This window comes from Sarcophilus harrisii, chromosome 2 (genome assembly GCF_902635505.1).
Source record: "Sarcophilus harrisii chromosome 2, mSarHar1.11, whole genome shotgun sequence".
NCBI classification, from domain to species: domain Eukaryota; kingdom Metazoa; phylum Chordata; class Mammalia; order Dasyuromorphia; family Dasyuridae; genus Sarcophilus; species Sarcophilus harrisii.
This window is the reverse complement of record NC_045427.1, coordinates 130,607,419-130,627,453: the sequence shown is the minus strand read 5'-3', so window position 1 is coordinate 130,627,453 and position 20,035 is coordinate 130,607,419. Positions and strand designations below refer to the sequence as shown.

The 20,035-nt window shown below is 36.1% G+C and overlaps 1 protein-coding gene across 7 annotated transcripts in view; it reads right to left on the bottom strand.

Annotated features, from left to right (window-relative positions):
• CSGALNACT1 (chondroitin sulfate N-acetylgalactosaminyltransferase 1) overlaps positions 1-20,035 on the bottom strand; it is a 384,927-nt gene that overhangs the window by 33,567 nt on the left and 331,325 nt on the right. For all 7 annotated transcript variants that reach the window (XM_031950808.1, XM_031950813.1, XM_031950810.1 and 4 more), the window contains one exon: positions 14,141-14,242. In XM_031950808.1, coding sequence (XP_031806668.1) covers positions 14,141-14,242 — 102 coding nt within the window. The remainder of the gene's footprint in view (positions 1-14,140; positions 14,243-20,035) is intronic.

Sequence of the window (20,035 nt, the reverse complement as noted above, 5' to 3'; positions counted from 1 at the left end):
GAAATCAGGGGCCATGTTCTTTCCTTTTTTCATAGAACTTAGCACAGTGATTGTCACATAATGGGTATTTTAAAATGCTCATTGATGATGATGATGATGATGATGATAAATATGAATTGGTAACTGAGGAGTTAGCAATATTTTACCATCCTTGTTATTCCTGTTTGCTCCTAAAATTGTACTAAGGATCCTTTCAATGAGGTCACAAAGGATGAAATAACATTCTAATAGATTAAACCACAAAATGCAGGTATTTGATCCACCTGAGCAATACCGTGTAGAACATTGGAAATAAAAGAATAGCAAGATAATACCTTGTCCCAGGGTCATTTCTCTCTGAACTCCATCAAACAAGAGAATGATGATAATGAGAGTAATAATAATCATCATTAATCATTGTTAATAGAAACCTTGCTTAATAACCCTAACTATAATTTTATTAAATAGATAGGGAATTAAAATTATGTGGAAACAGGATAAGATACACAGCATTCTCATTCTCTTTGCAACTGGAGCTGTTCCAAAGACATTTTTAGGGATGCCATAGTGGATATTCAATTACAAAAAAGGTTCTTTTAATCTATGTAAACACAAATCCATAGAATATAAATATAAAAGAATGATAGCACGATAGTGACATGCACTAGGACCGTTTCTATCTGCACTAAAAATGCTGAGAAAAATGAGAATCATAATTGTATAGGAGTTCACATTTAATTAAGCAAACATGTATCCATTACCTATTGTGTTCAGGATACTGGGCTTTGTGTTGGATGTATAGAGGTAATACGTGATACAGACCCCACTTTTTTGGGGGGAGGGGGAGGCAACTGGGGTTAAGTGACTTGTCCAGGGTCACACAGACAGGAAATGTTAAGTATCTGAGACTAGATTTGAACTCAGGTCCTCCTGACTTCAGAGCTGGTGCTCTATCCACTGCACCATCCCAGAGCCTACATCCCAGAGCATATAAATTAAAGTTGGGGTATCAGGATGAAGAGAAACTTTCTCTCCTTTTGACTAAGATGGAGGCCACAAATAATAATGATATGTGGTAGAATGTAAGAAATATGGAGAGAGGTCTGGACAAAGTGCTATGAGAAAGTTGAGAAGGGAGAGATAAATTTGAGAGGAAGAGGTCAGGGAAGACCTCATGAAAGAGACAGAAGCTGTTATCTGGGATATTGCAGAGGCCTGGATTAGACAAGACAATCTCTGATGAACCTGCCAACTATAAACTCACAATTAGACTTGTCAGGATACAAAAAAAAGATAGGGAAGATATCCTGATTTGAGGCTTGATACTTTCTTTAAATTAAGGCAAATTATAATAAAATTAATAATAATAATAATAATAATAATGTTAGCTAGCATTTATATAGCACCTACTAATATGCCAGGTACTATGCTAAGCACTTTATAAACATTATCTCATTTGATCTTCACAATAACCTGGGAAGGAGGTGCTATTATTCTTATTACCATTTTACACTTGCAGAAACTGAGGTAGATAGCAGTTAATTAACTTGTCCAGGTTCACAGAGCTAGCAGGTCTCTGAGCTGCAGTCAACTACAGGTCTTCTTAACTCTAGAGCCAGTATGAGAATTTCAAAACTTTCCTTTTTAAATCACTAGAGATAGGTGAGGTAACAGAGGGGGGAAAATGTGTTAGAATCAGTGTTTGGGAGGGCATGTCCTATTTCCTGGTTCCACCTGTGATCCCAGGATATAAACCATTAGCAATAAAAATCAGGTGTAGGAAAGTTAATTTGGGTTATTGGTTATAATGATTCTAATTCTATATACAGTAATTATCTCACTCCATTAGGTGCTTAATAAGTATTTTGGGCATGGGTGGTGATGATAATGATTTTGATGATGGAGAGAAGACTGAAAAAATGATCTTCCTGAACATTATATCCCCAAAGAAGCAGAAGGGAATGCATTCAAAATGCAATGGCTGTATCCAGTATCCAGATCATAGTTTTAATTTGGTCTTAATAGTAACTTATATCCACATAAATTTCCTTATAAATTTTTATAGATTTCAGTGTTTTTACAACATTCCTTAGAGGGATGGAGGGTAGTTCAAGAATTTCAATCTGACAGATAAAGAAAATGAGTCTCAAAATGGTAAATGTCATAGTCATATGTGTGGGAAGTATCAGAACCAGAATTCAAATTTAGGTATTCTAACATCAGGTCTCACGGTGTTTCTCTCACATTAAATTGTCTCTAGGTCAGTGGTTCAGACACAAAGGAATCTCATCTCCTTTCTCTAAAAACAGTCATGGTTAGGTAACAGCAAGACTTGTAACCTTGGGATATCCAGGGTTTTAGTCCAAAGCCCACTTTGCTTTCTGAAAAGCTCTCCGCTATACAAGTGGTCAGTGTGTCCTACAAGCTCTCATTTGCCTGAGAAAAGATTAATCACCTCATGTTTCATGAACCTTGTTTCAGATAAGATCCCATCGCAAACTGATTCTATCTATTCCTCAGCCAAAAGGGGGTGAGGTGACCCCTTTGTAAACATAATATTCTTAAAGTAAACCTTTCTGCCAATTTTGTTCTTGGGTAAACAGATGGAACTTCCTGTGGGATTTGTTAACCAAAGTACTTCAAAAAAAAGTATGAAATAATGATGAACACTGTGGCCCAGAAGATGCTGACAACCTGACACCCATTGGGAAGGCATTCTTCCTCACCAGCAGCAGCCACAAACTCTTTCTTGTCTGTGCCTTACAGGTGCACAGATCAGGGCCCAGAAAAATAATGCTTTCTTTAAGTCCATGTCTGGACAGAGACAAATTATTAATATAGCGGATGTAATTAGCTGATAATTCATCTCGTAGACTCCATTTTTTGTTTGTTTGTTGCTGATAATACTATCACCTCGGGCAGCTAGATGGCTCAGGGGGATCTAGTGTCAGGCCCAGAGTCAGAAAGACTCATTTTCCCAAAGGCAAATCTGGCATAATATACTCAGTAGCTGTGTGACTCTGAACAAGTCATTTAATGCTGTTTGCCTCAGTTTCCTCCTCTGTAAAATGAACTGGAGAAGGAAACGGCAAATCAATTCCAGTATCTTTGCAAAGAATACTCCAAAAGGAGCCATAAAGAGTCAGATACTACTGAAATGACTGAACAACAAAACACTATCATTTTAAGAAGTCCATACTAAAATTTTTTTTTAATTAAAAAAAAAAAAAAACCCAGCCCAACTATACCCTAAGTCTGGGTTCTCCCTATGATCCCATGGCATAAACTCTAAGGAAATCAGAATCCAGTTCAGGGAAGCTAATTTGGGTTATTGCCTATAATAGTGAATTGAAATATAAAGTTCTGCTGAAGTAATTGGAATAAACACCTGGGAAGGGAGAAAGTAAATGGCAAGGCCTGCTAACCACAAAAATGGATTTTCTGTATATTCTTAAAACAAAAGCCATGATAGTTTGACCACAAGAATATACCACAATTAAGTGCTCTCCAAAAGATACCGATCAGGAGGTCCAAGTTCAAAGCTCACATTTAACCCACATTTACCTTCCCGTGTAGACCAAAGTCATGATATACAGAGCTGACAGACTCTGTGTTTTCCACAAAGGACAGACATCAGAATGAGGAAGAAAAACATAAAAAAAAATAATTGTCATCATTTAAATAACACTTTAAAATGTGCAAGCCTTTTATTTTTTATTTTTTGCTGAGACAATTAGGGTTAAGTGACTTGCCCAAGGTCACAGCTAGGAAGTATTAAGTGTCTGAGGCCAGATTTGAACTCAGGTCCTCCTGACTTCAGAGCCAGCACTATATCCACTGGTTCACATAGCTGCCCATGAATGTTATTTTTTAGGTGATTTTATCCTCACAACAAGTTTAAGAGGTAGATGTTCTTATTATCCCCATTTTACAGATGAGAAAACAAAGGCAGTCAGAAATTTAGTAACCTGTCCAAGGTCACACAACTAGGGTATCTAAGGCTGGATTTGAACTCAAGTCTATCCATCTGCCACCTAACATAAGAGACAAAGAACATTATATAAACACGCCTACAAAAAGTAAAACCAAAGAACTACTGATACACAAAGATAGAGCATTTGTAAGCATTGACACTGACATCAATAAGCATTTCTGAGCACCAACAACACATAAATTTGAGCTCAATCCCAGAGCATACACAAGTATTGCTCTAGTCAGTCTAACATATCAGTCTGAATATAAGTCACAATCTCTTTGTATTTGCATTTTATAAAACCCAACTGTGGTCCACAATTGATATTATTATTCAGAAATATTCAGAAGATATTTAATTCAATAAACTAAATCCCTTTCATATATGTGTAAGACATTATTTTAGGCCAGAGTAAAGATGGCCGGAGAGAAAAAGCTTATCACTCATGTAATTTCAATTAATTTAATTAAGTTTAACTTTTAAGCTTTAATTTTGCTTAGAGCTCGTCTAGTTTTAATTAGTTTAATTTAACTTTTAATTTTTAACTTTAATTTTAAGCAAATAAATTATTTAATCCAACCTATACAATGTGCAATATACTAACTTATATTGATACTAATATAATAGGTTAAGATTCTATGGAGAGTAAAGCTGGAAGAGATTTTAGAGATCATCTAGTTCAAAAGTCAAACACATGCAAAAATTAAAATAATAGCCTAGAATAGAGTGTATATATTGTGATACATATATTTATATATAGTTACATAAATAGACATATATACATATGTGTATACACACACATATATTATACACATACATGTACATACATATTTGTTGTGTAGTTATTTTTCACTCATGTTCAACTTCTTGTGACCTCATTTGCAGTTTTCTTGGCGAAACATTTTCTTGACAAAATATTTCCTTCTTCAGCTCATTTTACAGATGAGGAAACTGAGGCAAGCAGGATTAAGTGACTTGACCAGGATCACACAGCTAGTAAAAGTCTGAGGCCAGATTTGAATTCAGGAAGAGTGGTCTTCCTGACTCCAAGCCTGGAATTCTAATCACAATACTACCTAGGTGATATATATTGTATTAAATGAGTGGTATAGACAGTGAGTATGATAGAGATACAAAAGTGGGACAGTGCCATCAGCCAGGGTCGACAGAAAAGGCTCCCTTGAAGGGGAAGGACTTTAAAAATGAATAGCACTTGTCTAAGCAGAGAATCAGGCACTCTGGGGCCTAGGGATGAAAAAAGGATTAACAACAATGCAAGAGCGGGATTTTTCTTAAAATACTCCCCAAAGCAGGCCCACCAGTAAGGTCATAGTTGAAGTTGCTATAGGGCATGAGTTCTTAAACCTATTTTGTGAACCCCTATGATAGTCTATTGCACTCTTATCTACCTATTCTCAGAGTAGCATTTTTAAATAATTGAAAGAAATGCTAAGTTTCCATTAGAACTTAGTGAGACTAAAGAGATAATTTTTTTTCCTATCCAAGTTCACAGACTCCCTGAAATATATTCATAGATTCATGGTATTAGGGGGAATATCTATGGACCCCAAGCTTAGAATCCCTAATATAAAAGTTTACAGAGATACCATCTAGTCCAGAAGCATACTCTTCTTCCTCTCTATTAATTCACATTGTACATTCTCTGCAATTTATTTTGTGTATCTTATCTATCTTTGTATTCTCTTTAGTGTCTAGGATACAATTTTGCTCACAGTAGGCATTCATTTTTTGAAAATGAATTAAATGAAGATGAGAATGAGCCTGACAGTTTCAAGTTTGGAATCTAGTTTAGAACTAGAATTTGGAATTCAAGTTAGAATTTAAAATGTCTGGCCTCAGACACTTACTACCTGTGTGACCCTGGACAAGTCACTTGCCTCAGTTTCCTCATCTGAAAAAAAGGCTAAGGAAGGAAAGACAAACCATTAGCCAGATTGTATAGCATCTTGGATATGAACTAAGGGATTTGGACTTGATCCAGTTAACAGAGGAAAGCCACTGAATCCAAACCAACCCAAATAAGCATTTATTAAGGGTACGTACCAATGCCAAGTGACGAGGAAATGACAACACACAAAATAGAATCTGCCCTCACACATACATATACTCACACATATATAAATAGATACATTTATATATAAATATACGTATATAAAATATATCCACATAAAAGTATCACAGTATATACACTTATATCTGTGTTATGTATAAAATATGAAGGAAGAGAGAATATTAATAGTTAAAGGAATCAAGAAAGGGTTCCTATAAAATTTGATATGTGAGCTGATTCCTGAAGGAAGCTAGAGACTGTAATGGATAGAGATAAGGAAGAAATGCTTTCCAAGCATGGGGAAACATTCTGGAAAAGGGCTGAAGATAGAATACCAAGTTTGAAAAACCGTGAGTCATTTGATTGAAATAAAGGATGCATAAGATAAATATGGAAAAGGACACAGACCAGAATTATATTGTGAAGAGCTTTAAAATGTCATAGGGAGCCACTGAAGATCCTTAAGGCAGTGTATGGTATGGTCAGACCAGTGCTTTTATGAAGATTATTTTCATAGCTGTGAAGAGGATGAATTAGAGAATGGTCATGTTAGGATGAAAAAAGAAGTAATATTCTAGATCTGTTATGGAAGAAAAAAATCAATAATCAATTGGGTGTCATGATTGGAAAACTAATAATGAGGAAAAGTGACATGATAAAGCGGAGTTTTAAGATAATTAACCCAGGAGATGGAATGCAAGGCTTTGTAGTGTGCAGGGCTTAGATTCTTTTTATCAGGGAAAATTTATGAGGGAAACAAATATGGAATATTTATAGAATAAAGGGAATATAGTATTTGTTGGTTTAGGAGAAACATGATTTGGGTGTTAAATAATGGACTGTGCCAAGCTTGAACTTTATCAAATGCTATAAAGTCAGTTATTATCAGCTTCAAGTTGATATACTTCCTACCCAGAAGCCAAGTTTTTATTTTTCATTTTAATGTCTATATATGACAAAATAATTTAACCGAAGTACCAATGGTCCATCAATGACACAGTAGCAAAAGTCATTGATAACCCAGAGATTTCTATGTGAAAGACAGTTCTGTCTACCTGAGCTTGCAACATTCAGTTGGCAGTTAGCACAGAAGCCAGAAGTAGAAGCTCATTAGGAATTTTCTAGCTACTCTCTGAGGCAATCAATCAATCAATCAAATAACATTTTAAAGTTACTACTATGTACCATGCACTTCCTCCAAAGACCTTGTAATCTACCAATGGAGACAACACATAACGACTACACGTAACTATATAAATGTTGTTGTTGAGTTATTTCACTTGTGTTTGATTCCTTGTGACCCCATTTGAGATTTTCTTAGCAGAGATACTGTTCAAATTTGAACTCATGAAAAGAAGTTTACCTGCCTTCAGACCTAACACTCTATCCACTATGGCACTCAGCTGCTCAACTAGGTAAATAGCATATAAAAATATTTGCAAATAGCCTAACCCACTAGAACAACCTCCTGATAAAGAGGTCATAAACTCACAGCACAGAGAGAATAATAAATTTTTTGGACAGAGTCAATACAAAAATTTGTTTTGTTTATGCATATTTTAATAGAAATTTTGTGTTTCTTGTCTCTAAGGGGAGAAGAGAAGGGAAGAGAAGTTAAGTTTAAAAAAAAAAAAATAAGGCTGTGTTTTTCCTCATCCAAGTTCATGGATCTCCTGAAATTTATCTATTTTCCTAAATAGATCCCAGAATAAGAACTATAGCTCTCCAACTAGGTTTGGATAGCTGTTAAAAGGTAAGGGAATTTAGAAGGGAGAGAGAGTGGATCTTCAATAAAATAAAAAAAAATTAATTTAAAAAAAAGAGACTAATGTTACCCCATATTTCAACAGCATTTTACTATTTATAAAGCACTTTCCTGAACAGATTATGTTTATTCTTTCTTCCAACCCTCCTTGGAGAGGTTCTGCAGAATTATCTGGAGATTTGGGAGAGAAGAATTGGGGAAGGTTTAATAAGGAAGGATAGGTTGTTAGTCACTCCTGTCACTGTAAATCTGACTCAGTGGCTAGAAAAGCTGAGTTATCATCCATTCTCTTCATTTCCAAGAAATGAAGAAACATGGGCTATACTGAATTGGAGTACATGGTGTTAGAAGGTTACTTAATTTGTATTTATTACAGTGTTTGCAAGGTAATAAGGACCTTAGAGATGACATTGTTTTACACCTATCCTGCCTGATGACTCAATGTCCTCCAGGACAGTCCAACAGGTGACCATTCATCTCCTTCTGAAAACACCCAATGAACTCTCTACAATTGCTAAATGATAGATTACTGAGAAGTTCCTCCCTTGATTCAGAACTTAAAAATCTATTTCTTTATCACCAGAATAATACACCATGACCAAGTAGGATGTATAACAGAAATGCAAGGCTGATTCAATATTAGGAAAACTATTAGCATAATTGACTACATCAATAAGCAAACTAACAGAAATTGTATGATTATCTTAATAGAAGCAGAAAAAGCATTTGACAAAATCCAACACCCATTCCTATTAAAAACACTAAATAATAATACATGGAATAAATGGAGTTTTCCTTAAAATAATCAGTAGCATTTTTTAAAAATCATCAGCAAATATCATATGTAATTGGAATAAACTAGCACCATTGCTAATAAAATCAGGATTGAAACAAGGTTGTCCACTATCACCATTATTATTCAATATTGTATTAAAAATGTTAGCTTTAGCAATGAGAAGGGGAAAAAAAGGAATTAGAGTAGATAACAAGGAAACAAGATTATTACTCTTTGCAGATGTTATGATGATATACTTAGAGAATCAACTAAATAACTACTAGAAACAAATAACAATTTTAGCAAAGTTACAGATATAACATAAATCCACATAAATCATCAGAATTTCTATATATTACCAACAAAGTCCAGTAGCAAGAAATACAAAGAGAATCCCATTTAAAATAAATATAGATAATATAAAATATTTGGGAGTCTACCTGCCAAGGCAAAGTCAGGGACTATATGAATACGATTATAAAACACTTCCCACACAAAGTTAGATCTAAACAACTGGAGGATCATCAAGTGCTCATAGGTAGGCCAAGCTAATAAAATAAAAATGAAAATTCTACCTAAATTAAACTACTTATTCAGTGCCATACCAATCAAATTGTCAAGAAATTACTTTACAGCGCTAGAAATATAATAACAAAGTTCATTTGGAAGAACAAAAGATCCATAATTTCAAGGGAATGAAAAAAATGCAAACAAAGGTAGCCTACCAGACATAAAACTATATTATAAAACAGTGGTCATCAAAACTATTTGAGGGTTTGGGTACAGGCTAAGAAATAGAATAGTTGATCAGTGGAATAGATTAGGTTCACAAGACACAATAAATCAATAACTATAGTGATCTAGTGTTTGATAAATCCAGAGACTCCAGCTTGACATATATTGGATTACCTCCTGTCTGAGGTGGGATAAGGAGAAAGGAGGGGAAAAAATAGAACACAAGTTTTTCAAGGATGAAAGTTAAAAACTATCTATGCATATGTTTTAAAAATAAAAATAAAAAAACTTTAATAAAAATAAATTTTAAAAAGAAATAAATTTAAAAAATAAATGTTGGATGGGATGTGGAAACACTGGGATCATAACATAGCATTTGCACCTTTTTTGTTGTTTGCTTGCTTTTTCTTTTCTTTCTCATTTTTTTTCTTTTTGACTGATTTTTCTTGTGCAGCATGATAATTGTGGAAATATGTATAGAAGAATTGCACATGTTTAACATAGATTAGATTATTTTCTGTCTAGGGAAGGGAGTGGGATAAAGGGAGGGAGAAAAAAAGTTTTGCAAGGGGGAAAGTTGAAAACTATTTATGTATATGTTTGGAAAATTAAAAGCTAAAAAAAGAATGAAAGAAAATTTTAAAAATCTATTTCTCAAATTTTAGTAACTCTTAGATTGGATTAATCTTAAAACCTGAAAGATTTTATGGCTCTGACATTCTCTTAAGCTTTTTCTCCTGGCTAAAATCTCAGTTCTTTCAGTTGAACCTTGCACAGTATGGTTTTTAAGCTCTTTCTCACAATCTAGTTGCTTTCCTCTGGATAATCATGACAATAACAACAATAATAATAAATAATCGGCCTTTATATATTGCTTTAAAGTTTGCAAAGTGCTTTACAAATGTCATTTCATTTTATCCAAAAACAATGGTAGGTCAGAGGAGGAGGAGGAGAAGGAGGAAGAGGAAGAGGAGGAGGAGGAAGAGGAGGAAAGGGGAGGAGAAAGGAGGAGGAGGAAGGAGGAGAAAAGGGAGGGACAGAGAGGCAGAGAGAGTCATACTTACATCCAAATAGGGGATATATACACGTGTATATGTGTATGTGTTTATATACTGACAGATTTATATACATAGATACAGAGACGTGTATGGGGGGAGGGAGGGGAGGGGAGGAGGGAAGTATATATAGCCAGTAGGAACAGAAAAGTCATAAAGAAGGATGACTTGAGCCACAATGCATATAAGTGAGCAGGTCAATTAGGTTGATCTGACATGTTCTTTCTAAGAATGATAATGTTATTCTAAGGTAATTCTAAGAATTATAAGTGTTGTTTAGATTACTGCTCTCAAAGCTAGAATTGGAAAACGGAGGGAAGAAGGGGTGAGAGAAAAAGACAAAGAATATAATACCCAAGGCAGCATATGCCATATGATTTTCACCTGTCTTTACAGAGAACTCATACCATTGGAGGAGAAAGTTGTTGGGTCTTCCAGTGAAATAAAAGCAGTGATTTCTGCTTCATTTACCCCCTGCACACTCCCTACCCACAATCACTCCTCTACTCTAGGTTGGTCCTTGCTAACACTTTGATGTTGTGATCAGAGATGAGATATCATAAGAAAAACTAAAAGGGGGGGGGGTAATGAAATCATGAGCAAAGTACCTGATTTAAATAAATATAGCTTCTATATGTAAAGTTTATCTGCAATTAACCCAGATCACTACATTAATAATAGTGTCTTTCCTACTAAGGGAGCCAAAAAGCAATCCCAAATATTTCAGAGCATCCGAACCATTTGTGATCATAAGATTTTTTGAGTTGGAAGGGATTAGTAATCACCTAGGCTAATACATTAAATGGACTTTAAAAAAACCAATTCAGAGAAAGAAAAGAGCAAATAGGTACTCTGAGGACCAAGGAAAACAAAGGTAGCATATTGCAGTAGTTCTCCAACTTTTGTTCTCAGTATCTTTTTATTATTAAAAATTATTGAGTCTCTGTCCAAAGAGTTTGTGTTTATGTGGGTTATATTTATAGATATTTACCATATTAAAAATAACAACTAACTTTAAATTTGTAACCCCTCTAAAAGGGTTTCAAAGACTCCTAGGATTTTCTGGATCACACTTTGAGAACCACTAGTATATTACATAGCTGAGATTTGAACCCAAGTTTCCTAGCTCCCAATCTAGTGATCAGCACAATAGACTGCCTTCTTCAAATGTGGTGCCCTGCAATTTGGGAATGCCCATCTTGTTTTTCTAAGGACAAAGGTAGCCCCAGCTAATGAATTGTGCCAGAAAATGCTTCTGAAAGCAGCATCACAGAGGAAGGACAGCCAGCAGATTCAGAGAGAGAGCAAAGAAAGTAAAGTAAATGAAGAGACCATTGGTGACCAATCTAACAATTCAGGGAGCAGGGGAAAAATCAATGAGGCACACACAGACCATTTATGCTTCATTGATTTTTGCTACTCAGTGTTCCTCCTTGGTGGCTACATTTATGTTCTCATTCTACTTTTTGCTACGAGGCAGGTCTGAGATGGGCATGGCAAGCACTTATGAGGATTCATCCTCCATAAGCTTTAGGGTCTGTTATAGAAACAGGACAATTGCCCAAAGTTTGTTTGCTAGCTCTGTTGCAATTTGCCCTTGTCTAGATGCAAGCCTGATTAACACTAATACTTACAGAACTCCATTAAAGAAGGATTTTTAATGGACTGGAGAAAAATACCTCGCTTATAGGCAAGAGACCTGATTTTGAGTTTGATTTTGCAAGTAGTGTGATATGGCACCTACTTCAAATTTCTGCCTCTTCCACTTTATTCTAAGTCAAGGCTGAATGTACTTGTAGAAGCAACAAGATAGTTCAATGGATAGAAAGTTGCACTTGGAGTCAGGAAGATCTAACTTGAAACACAGCCTCAGACAATTCCTGTCTATGTGACCTTCACCTCCACCTGCCTCAGTTTCCTCATCTGTAAAATTAGGATAAAAACAATACATACCTTCCATGGTTGTTGTGAGAATCACTTGTGCAATATTTGCAAATCTTAAATCACTCTATAAATTGTTGCTCAGTCATTTTCAGTCATGATTGGCTCTCTGTAATCCCATTTGGATTTTCTTGGCAAAGATAGTGGAGAGGTTTGCCATTTCTTTCTCCAGCTCATTTTAAAAATGGGGAAACTGAGACAAACAAGGTGACTTGCCCAAGGTCACACAGTTAAGAAGTGTCTGAGACTAGGTTTAAACTCAGGAAGAAAAGTCTTCCTGATGTCAGGTCTGGTGCTTTATTTACCATGCCATTTAGCTGCCCTGTTGTTATTATTATTATTTTACATAATTATTACAATTAATTAATATGCTATCATTATATAATTGTTATTGTTAATTATTATTCCCAAGAACCTTAGAGAAAACTATTAAAGCAATATTCCCTATCACTTAATTAGATCCTTCAAAGGCCTTTGAGCAGAGATAGCTAAAGACAGTGGTGAACTAGTCTTGGAGTCAGGAAAATCTGAGTTTAAATTTAAATTCAACTATTTATTAATTGTGCCTCTTAGGCAAATACCTTAATCTCCATCTGCCTCAGTTTCCTCAGCTGTAAAATGGGGATAATAACAATGACTATCTCCCAGGATTCTTGTTAGGATCAAATGAAATAATATTTGTAAAATGCCTGCCACAGAAAAGGTACTTAATAAATGCTTGTTTCCTTCCTTCCAGAACCAGCATCATACCTCAGTGATTTAAAATTCCTTACAGACAGTATGGTACAAATGAAAGAGCTCTTACTGTACACTCAGAAGAACTGTATTCAAATTCTGCTTTGGCTACTTAGCTTATTGTCTATATGATATTAGGTGAGTTACTGAGTGTTTATCTGTAAAATGAGAGGGTTAAACTAGTTGGTCTCTGTGGTGCCTTCTAGCCCTAAATCTACAATCCTAATATAACCAAAACTCATGAACTTTTGTTATTTATTACATACCATACTTGGCAACTCGATGGTGCAGTAGATTGCCCAGGCCTGGAGTTAGGAATATAGCCTCAGACATGTCCTAGCTGTCATGTCCTTGGGGATATCATTTAATCCTGTCTGCCTCAGTTTTCGTATCAGTAAAACGATCTGGAGAATGCAAATCACTCCAGTATATTTGCCAAGAAAACTCCAAATGGAGTTATCAGAAGTTATGGAGTTATGAAAAAGAACAACATAATACATACTTTTATTCAAGTTCCTTTTTTTCTGAAGGCCAATCTGTGGGCTACTACATAAAACCATGACAGTCCACGACAAGCCCTTGTTGAAAAGCTTTCCAGTAGATTTAAGTTGGGATTCTCAGCCAACCCCCTTTGGTTTCTCTTTTGATTCTCAAAAAGCATAATGAGTTAACGTCAAGGGATTGCATCCCTTTGCTAAGATCTGACTGGGCATATCCCTCCTAACTTTCTTAGCTATGACTGAGACAGAACTAATTACAAAGCTATGTTCTTTCTAATTCCCACTCTGCACATGCAAACCTCCAAAACCTTTAGTGCTAAAAAGAATGATTCTATTCAGTCATGCAGAAGCCCAAAGAAACCCCAGCTTCCCAACCCAGCTGCTCCAGGGAGTTGATCACATCTGTCAAATGTGTCAGCTCAACACAATTAGGGCTGGTGTCAGGCAGAGTGATCTCAGGGAGCAGAATGAGATGGAATCCTCTCTCTTTCCCTCAAGTTGCCAACTAGGCTGAATCCTGCCCCTCCTCACATTGGGAAGGAAAGTCAAATCACACAGTAGCTGTCCTGAAGTCTGTAGTTAGGGGAGAATGGGTCTCATGCAATACTCACTTGGAAGTATTCTCCAATATTCCTTTGACTTCACTCATTTGTTCCTTCCCAAAATAAACCACAGTGAGGTGGACTCTCCCATCTTGTTGGATGCACATCTCCCTAGAAAACGAAACACAAGTCAACCCCATAGAAAACTGGATTGTTCTTTCCAGAGCAAGTCCCTGATCTCAAGGAACTCACAATCTAGTGGGGAATATGACACAAATAAATATGTACAAAGAAGCCGTCTACAGGATGAGCAGGAAATGATCAACCGAGAGATGGCAATTAAGGGAATTGGAAAAGGTTTCCTAAAAGGTGGGACTTTACCTGAGACTTAAAGGAAGCCAGGACTCACCAATGGGCAATGATAAGCATTTTGTTTCCCTGAACAGCCAAAAGAGCTTGGTATACCTCAGAGGAAGCAAATAGAGTCTCAGATGGAATAAAGGGTATGTTATACAAATAATGATTTCAGATTTAAAGGTACAGAGCAAAATCTTATGAATTCAAGTAATATTTAAATTAACATGTATGGGACCTTGGATCCAATTTCCTAGAACCTCCAATTCTTTTTTTTAAACTTTACTCTATTGATTAATTGATTCTTATATAATATTTTATTCCTTCTCAATTATAATTTATTTAACATTTTTTAAAAGTTTTGAGTTCCAAGGTCTATTCTTTCCTCCCCGTCACTCCTATCCCCTCCCTGAGGCTGTAAGCAATCTGAAATAGTCTATATATATGCAATAATGTAAAATATTTCCATATTAGTCAAGACTCAAATAAAAAAATGAAAAAAGAAACAAAACAAAGAAACAAGTAGCATGTTAGTCTGTATTCAGACAGTTCTTTCTCTGGAGGTGGACAGCATGCTTCATTATGAATCATTTGAAACTGCCTTGCTGAGAACAGGTAAGACATCCCCAGTTTTTCATTGAGCAAAACTGTGAACAGTGTCCTGGTTTTGCTCACTTCACTTTGCATCATCTCTTGTAAGTCTTTCCAGGTTTTTTCTGAAATCTATTTGTTCATCACTTTATCACACAATAATATTCCATCATAATCACATACTACATCTTACATAGCCATTTCCCAACTGATGGGCGTCACCTTAATTTCCAATTCTTAGCCACAGGAAAAAAAAAAGAGCTGCTATGAATATCTGTGTTCTCCGATTCTTTATAGAAGCAATAGGATATAATGGAAGGTACTCTGATGCTTTTAACTCCACCCCATCCAAAGTCCTTCCTATATAGAGATTTGCAAACCTTAAAGTGGTATAAAACGTCAACTATCTTGCATCCATTATCTCCTATTTTTCCTCAAGTCATTTAAAATAATAATTTATAGATAAATGTTCTGTTATTCCCACTTTATAGATGGGGAAACTAAGGCTGAGGGAATTTAAGTGCCATCTCCCTCATTTTTTTTTTTTTACAGCCCTATGAAGAAAGGAAGTTTTTAAGCTCCATTTTATAGAAAAGGAAATGAGTGACAGAAATTATGCAGCTTGTCTGAGCCAGTGGACAAGTAAATGTCCTTTGTGTTTAAAATATAGCAGCTGGGAAAACTGGTCTGGTAACTACTAGGAGGAGTTCCTCTATTCCAAAGGCTGAAGTGTTTGCTTTTATTTTCAAAAACTCAGACTCATGATGTTCCAGGAGAAGCTTGGTGTCAGTGACTTCAGAACACTATCCTAGAGAGGACCAGTGACTATTGCCTTTCACCCTTTTTCCAGTTAAGTTTGATCCAGGTGATGAAGCTTAAGTTTGTCCCATATCTCCAATTAGCAACTCTTTCCTCCTTGTCCAGCATCCTTACCAAACACTGAGTCACTCTTATACAGGTCTCTTGCCAAAAAAAAATCCACCTGGGTACCTCCTTTTTCCCTCCCTTCAATGGGTCCCAAGCTTTCCATTTTTCTGGCCCTCCTCTATCCCAATCAAACTTTGCTCTCAGATAACTTATTCCCTGGCAATGATGCTCAACTGATAGATCATAGCTACAAAATTTGACAGAAGACTCTGTTCCAATAATTAATAATATCTGACACTTGATCTCTGAGCAGAATCTCTCTAGAAACAGCCCTTTCATCCCAAAGGAATAATTACTGGTAGGAAATGCTGGTCAGTCAGGAGATATGTTATTATTCATTATCATTATTCCAGTCAGCAAACACTCAATGACAGTGTTCTTGGAAGGTGGCAAGAAAAGACAGTGACAGGAGAAACATCATGAAAATAAGGTATAAGCAGGTCTACTAAAGAATTGGGTAGGATGTGGAAAAGGGTAAAAGAGGGGACAGAGGTAAAAATCAAATCCCAAGACCCACAGATCAGAATGCAGAAGTTTTCAAAGGGTGGCATGTAGAACAATAGAGAAAGAACTCAGACACGATGACAATGACTTTAGGAGGTAATTATTCTGCTGAAAAGACCCTTAAAAATGGAGAGTTCATAGCTGCAGATGCTGCTGCGGAAATCTTTACCTACCGACAATGCAATTTCCTTTAGATAAAAGGGCTCTTTGATGAACTTGCCAGGTAATGTTTTAACTTTCTTTACTGGGATAGAAAAGAACACACATACAAAGAGAAGTACAGGGGGGAATTGGGCTTTAAATTACATCTGCCAGCAGGAAAAAAAATCCATCCCCAGATCCAGGGGAGGGTCCCCTGCTGTTACTAAATAATAGGAATCTCACTTTTTCAGCTATATCTTTGCTATGTTTCATGCTGACTTTTTTAATCTTTTCAAAGCACTTCCCAATTTCAGGAAATAAGCTACTGAGACTCTTCAATCCCTTTACTGTTCCCTGACAGGATGTAGGTTCCCCAAAAGACACTTCTGAAGTAGGAATAATCCTAAGTTTCACTTATAGGAGGAGTTCTGGGTAAACTATGACTATAATTATGGATGTGATGCCCATAATTAAAATGTCATTGAAAATATTCTATCATAAGGGATGGAATTACTCTCTCAAAGAACAAAAGTATGAAAGTAAAAGATATTAATAAAAATTCATTTATTAAAAAGATCATCAGACCTTCTTCAAAAGACATTATTGGAGCAGCTGGGTGGTGCAATGGATACAGCACCAGCCCCTGAAGTCAGAAGGACCTGAGTTCAAATCTGATCTTAGACACTTAACCCTTCCTAGCTGTGTGACCCTGGGCAAGTCACTTAACCCCAATTGCCTCAGGGGAAAAAAAGATATTAGAAAGAGTTCCTACCTGTAGCTCTCACTGAGCTCCATTTTATTTTAAAAGTTAGGGAGATAATACCAGCAGAGCTCTTCTATCCCCAATCCATTAACTATTCTTCCAGGAGATTGGTAGCTTGGCTTCCTCTACATGTACACTTATGTGTTTCTATACAATAATCACAAATTCACTTAATTCTAGCATCGCTATATCAGTGTCAGAGTTGAGAGGAACCTTGTGGTGCATCAAGTCAATCTGTAACTAACCATGAATCCCCCAATAAGATCCCCAATAAGTGACTACTCGGCCTCTGCTTGGTGATCCCCAGTGAAAAGGAAATAATTTATTTCCTTAGGAAATTCTATTTTTGTAAAGTTCTCATTTATTAGTCTCCATCTCTACCCATTATTTCATTGACGGTTAAGAATTCCTAGATAAGAAAACTCCTCTTCAAAATGTAGGTGTTCAAATGTTCTGAAGCTCAGTCTTCAAAATTTGCCTGGAGGCACTGAAGGTTGATGGAATTTGTTTAGGATCATCCAATCAGTTTCTGTCAGAGGTGAGATTTGAACTGGGATATTTCTGACTCAGAACTAGTTACTCTGCCTACTCAATGAAGAAAATCCCTCATCCAACACACACACTTTTGAATTGAAAACTTCACTTGTAATTTGCACTTGTTGGCTTTCATTTTGTCCTTGAAAATCAAGCAAATCATGCATAATCTAGGTGACAATAATGATATTATGACAGAAATCAGGACTCCCCTAAGTCAGCTAAATATGCTCAGTAAAAATTTGCTTATTAAAAATATCATCAGACCCTCTTCAAAAGTCATCAAAAATGTTCCCATTTGTAGTTCCCACTGAGCTCCATTTTACTTTGAAAGGTAGGAGGATAATACCAGTAAAGCTCATCTATCCCAATCCATTAATTATTTTTCCTCTAGAGGTTGTACTTAGTGTCATTTCTGTACAATAATCACACACATTTAATTCTAGCATCACTGTGTCATAGTGTCAGAGCTGGGAGGAACCTCATAGTCCACTGAGTCCAACCTGTAACTGAACAGGAATCTTCCCAATAAGACCTCCAACAAATGACCACCCAGCATTCTATGCATTTGTTTCTATGAATAGGAAAGGAAAGGAATGGGAATGAGTAATTTATTAAGTATCTGCCAGGAATTGTGTTAAGTGTTTTACAAATATTATCTCACTTGATCCTCACAATAATGCTCCAAGGAAAATGCTATTATTATTCCCACTTTATAGCTGAGAAAATGAGGCAAAGTTAAGTGTTTGAGGGCCACATTTGAACTCAGGTTTTCCTGATGGCAGATTCTACACTGTCTCTACTTCCCCACTTAGTGACCACCATATTGTCATCTCCAAGGCTCTCCGAGTCCCAGCTCACTGGACTGTCATCACACTGCTGACTCATATTCATCTAACCATCTGCCCTACTCCTCCCACCCTCCCTCTTGCCACCTGCCCATCCCTGATTGCTCTCATCCCCAATCTGAACCTCTGGAGTCCATGTCTTCTGGAGAAGGTCATCCACTTAGCTTTACAGGTTCTGCTCTGGGTCTTACCTGTGTTGAATGGTATCTGAGTCCAAATTTATCTATCTCATCCTATTTAGCCAGCCACCAATCAGTCTATGTCTCATATGCCAAAAGTAGACATTAACTCTGGGCATCTGCCCTGATACAGTAAGAATCTGTCTGTCTGTCCCATCCTCCTCCTCCTGCACTGAAAAACTGAGTCTTTTTTCATGTGACTCTAAACTCTAATTTCCTGAATTTTTTTTAGGAAGTTTTTCCCATCCACATTTGTGCTTCTCATCTACCAGACTAACTTGACTTGATCCCTTTTCCATTATGACCCCTAAAGAACAAGATATCTTGGATAACAAAACTACCTGGCTTTTGGAACATTATTTTTTCCTCTGATAAATGACATTTTTCCTCCCTTCAGTTCAGGGCACAAAGATAATTAAAATGTGTATCTGGTTAGAAAACTAGCAAATACATTTATATTTTTCTTCCCAAGAGTCCAAAAGCATTTCATGCTAACTGAGTTCTGTTATTAATCTATAGCAATCTTCACATTCTTACTGCCCTCCATCCCCACCCCAAGAGTTAAGTTACCATATCACAGAATCATAGAAGGTTGGAACTGAAAGTCAGTTTAGAATCATCTTCAACAAAATAATTCCCAACTCCTTCATGTTACGGAGGAACAGAGTACCAGAGTATCAGAGAAAGGGAAAAAAAAACCTTTAGAAGATCAACCCAGGCTTCCTGAATCTGCTTAACCCAACTAAAATGAACAAAGGGAAAATCAGGCACAACTAGGAAGTCCTGGGAAAGGTGAAAGGTATCATGTCAAAGAATTTCTCTCTGAGGCTAAAGGTTTAAATCCATAAAAAAACAAAACAAAACAAAAGTGATCTAGACAGGACTCTGAGAAATAAACATTATAACATTTTGAAGTTGCTTTTCCTCCATCCTCATCTAAGGATATGAAACAATAGGACGTAAGCAGAACGTCCAGGGTTCTTATATCATGCTATTCTAACATTTCTTAATTTATTTTTTTATTTTTAAATAATAGATTTTTATTTTCAAAATATGTTCAAAGATAGTTTTCAACATTCACTTTTGCAAAACTTTGTGTTCCAAATTTTTCTCCCTCCCTTTT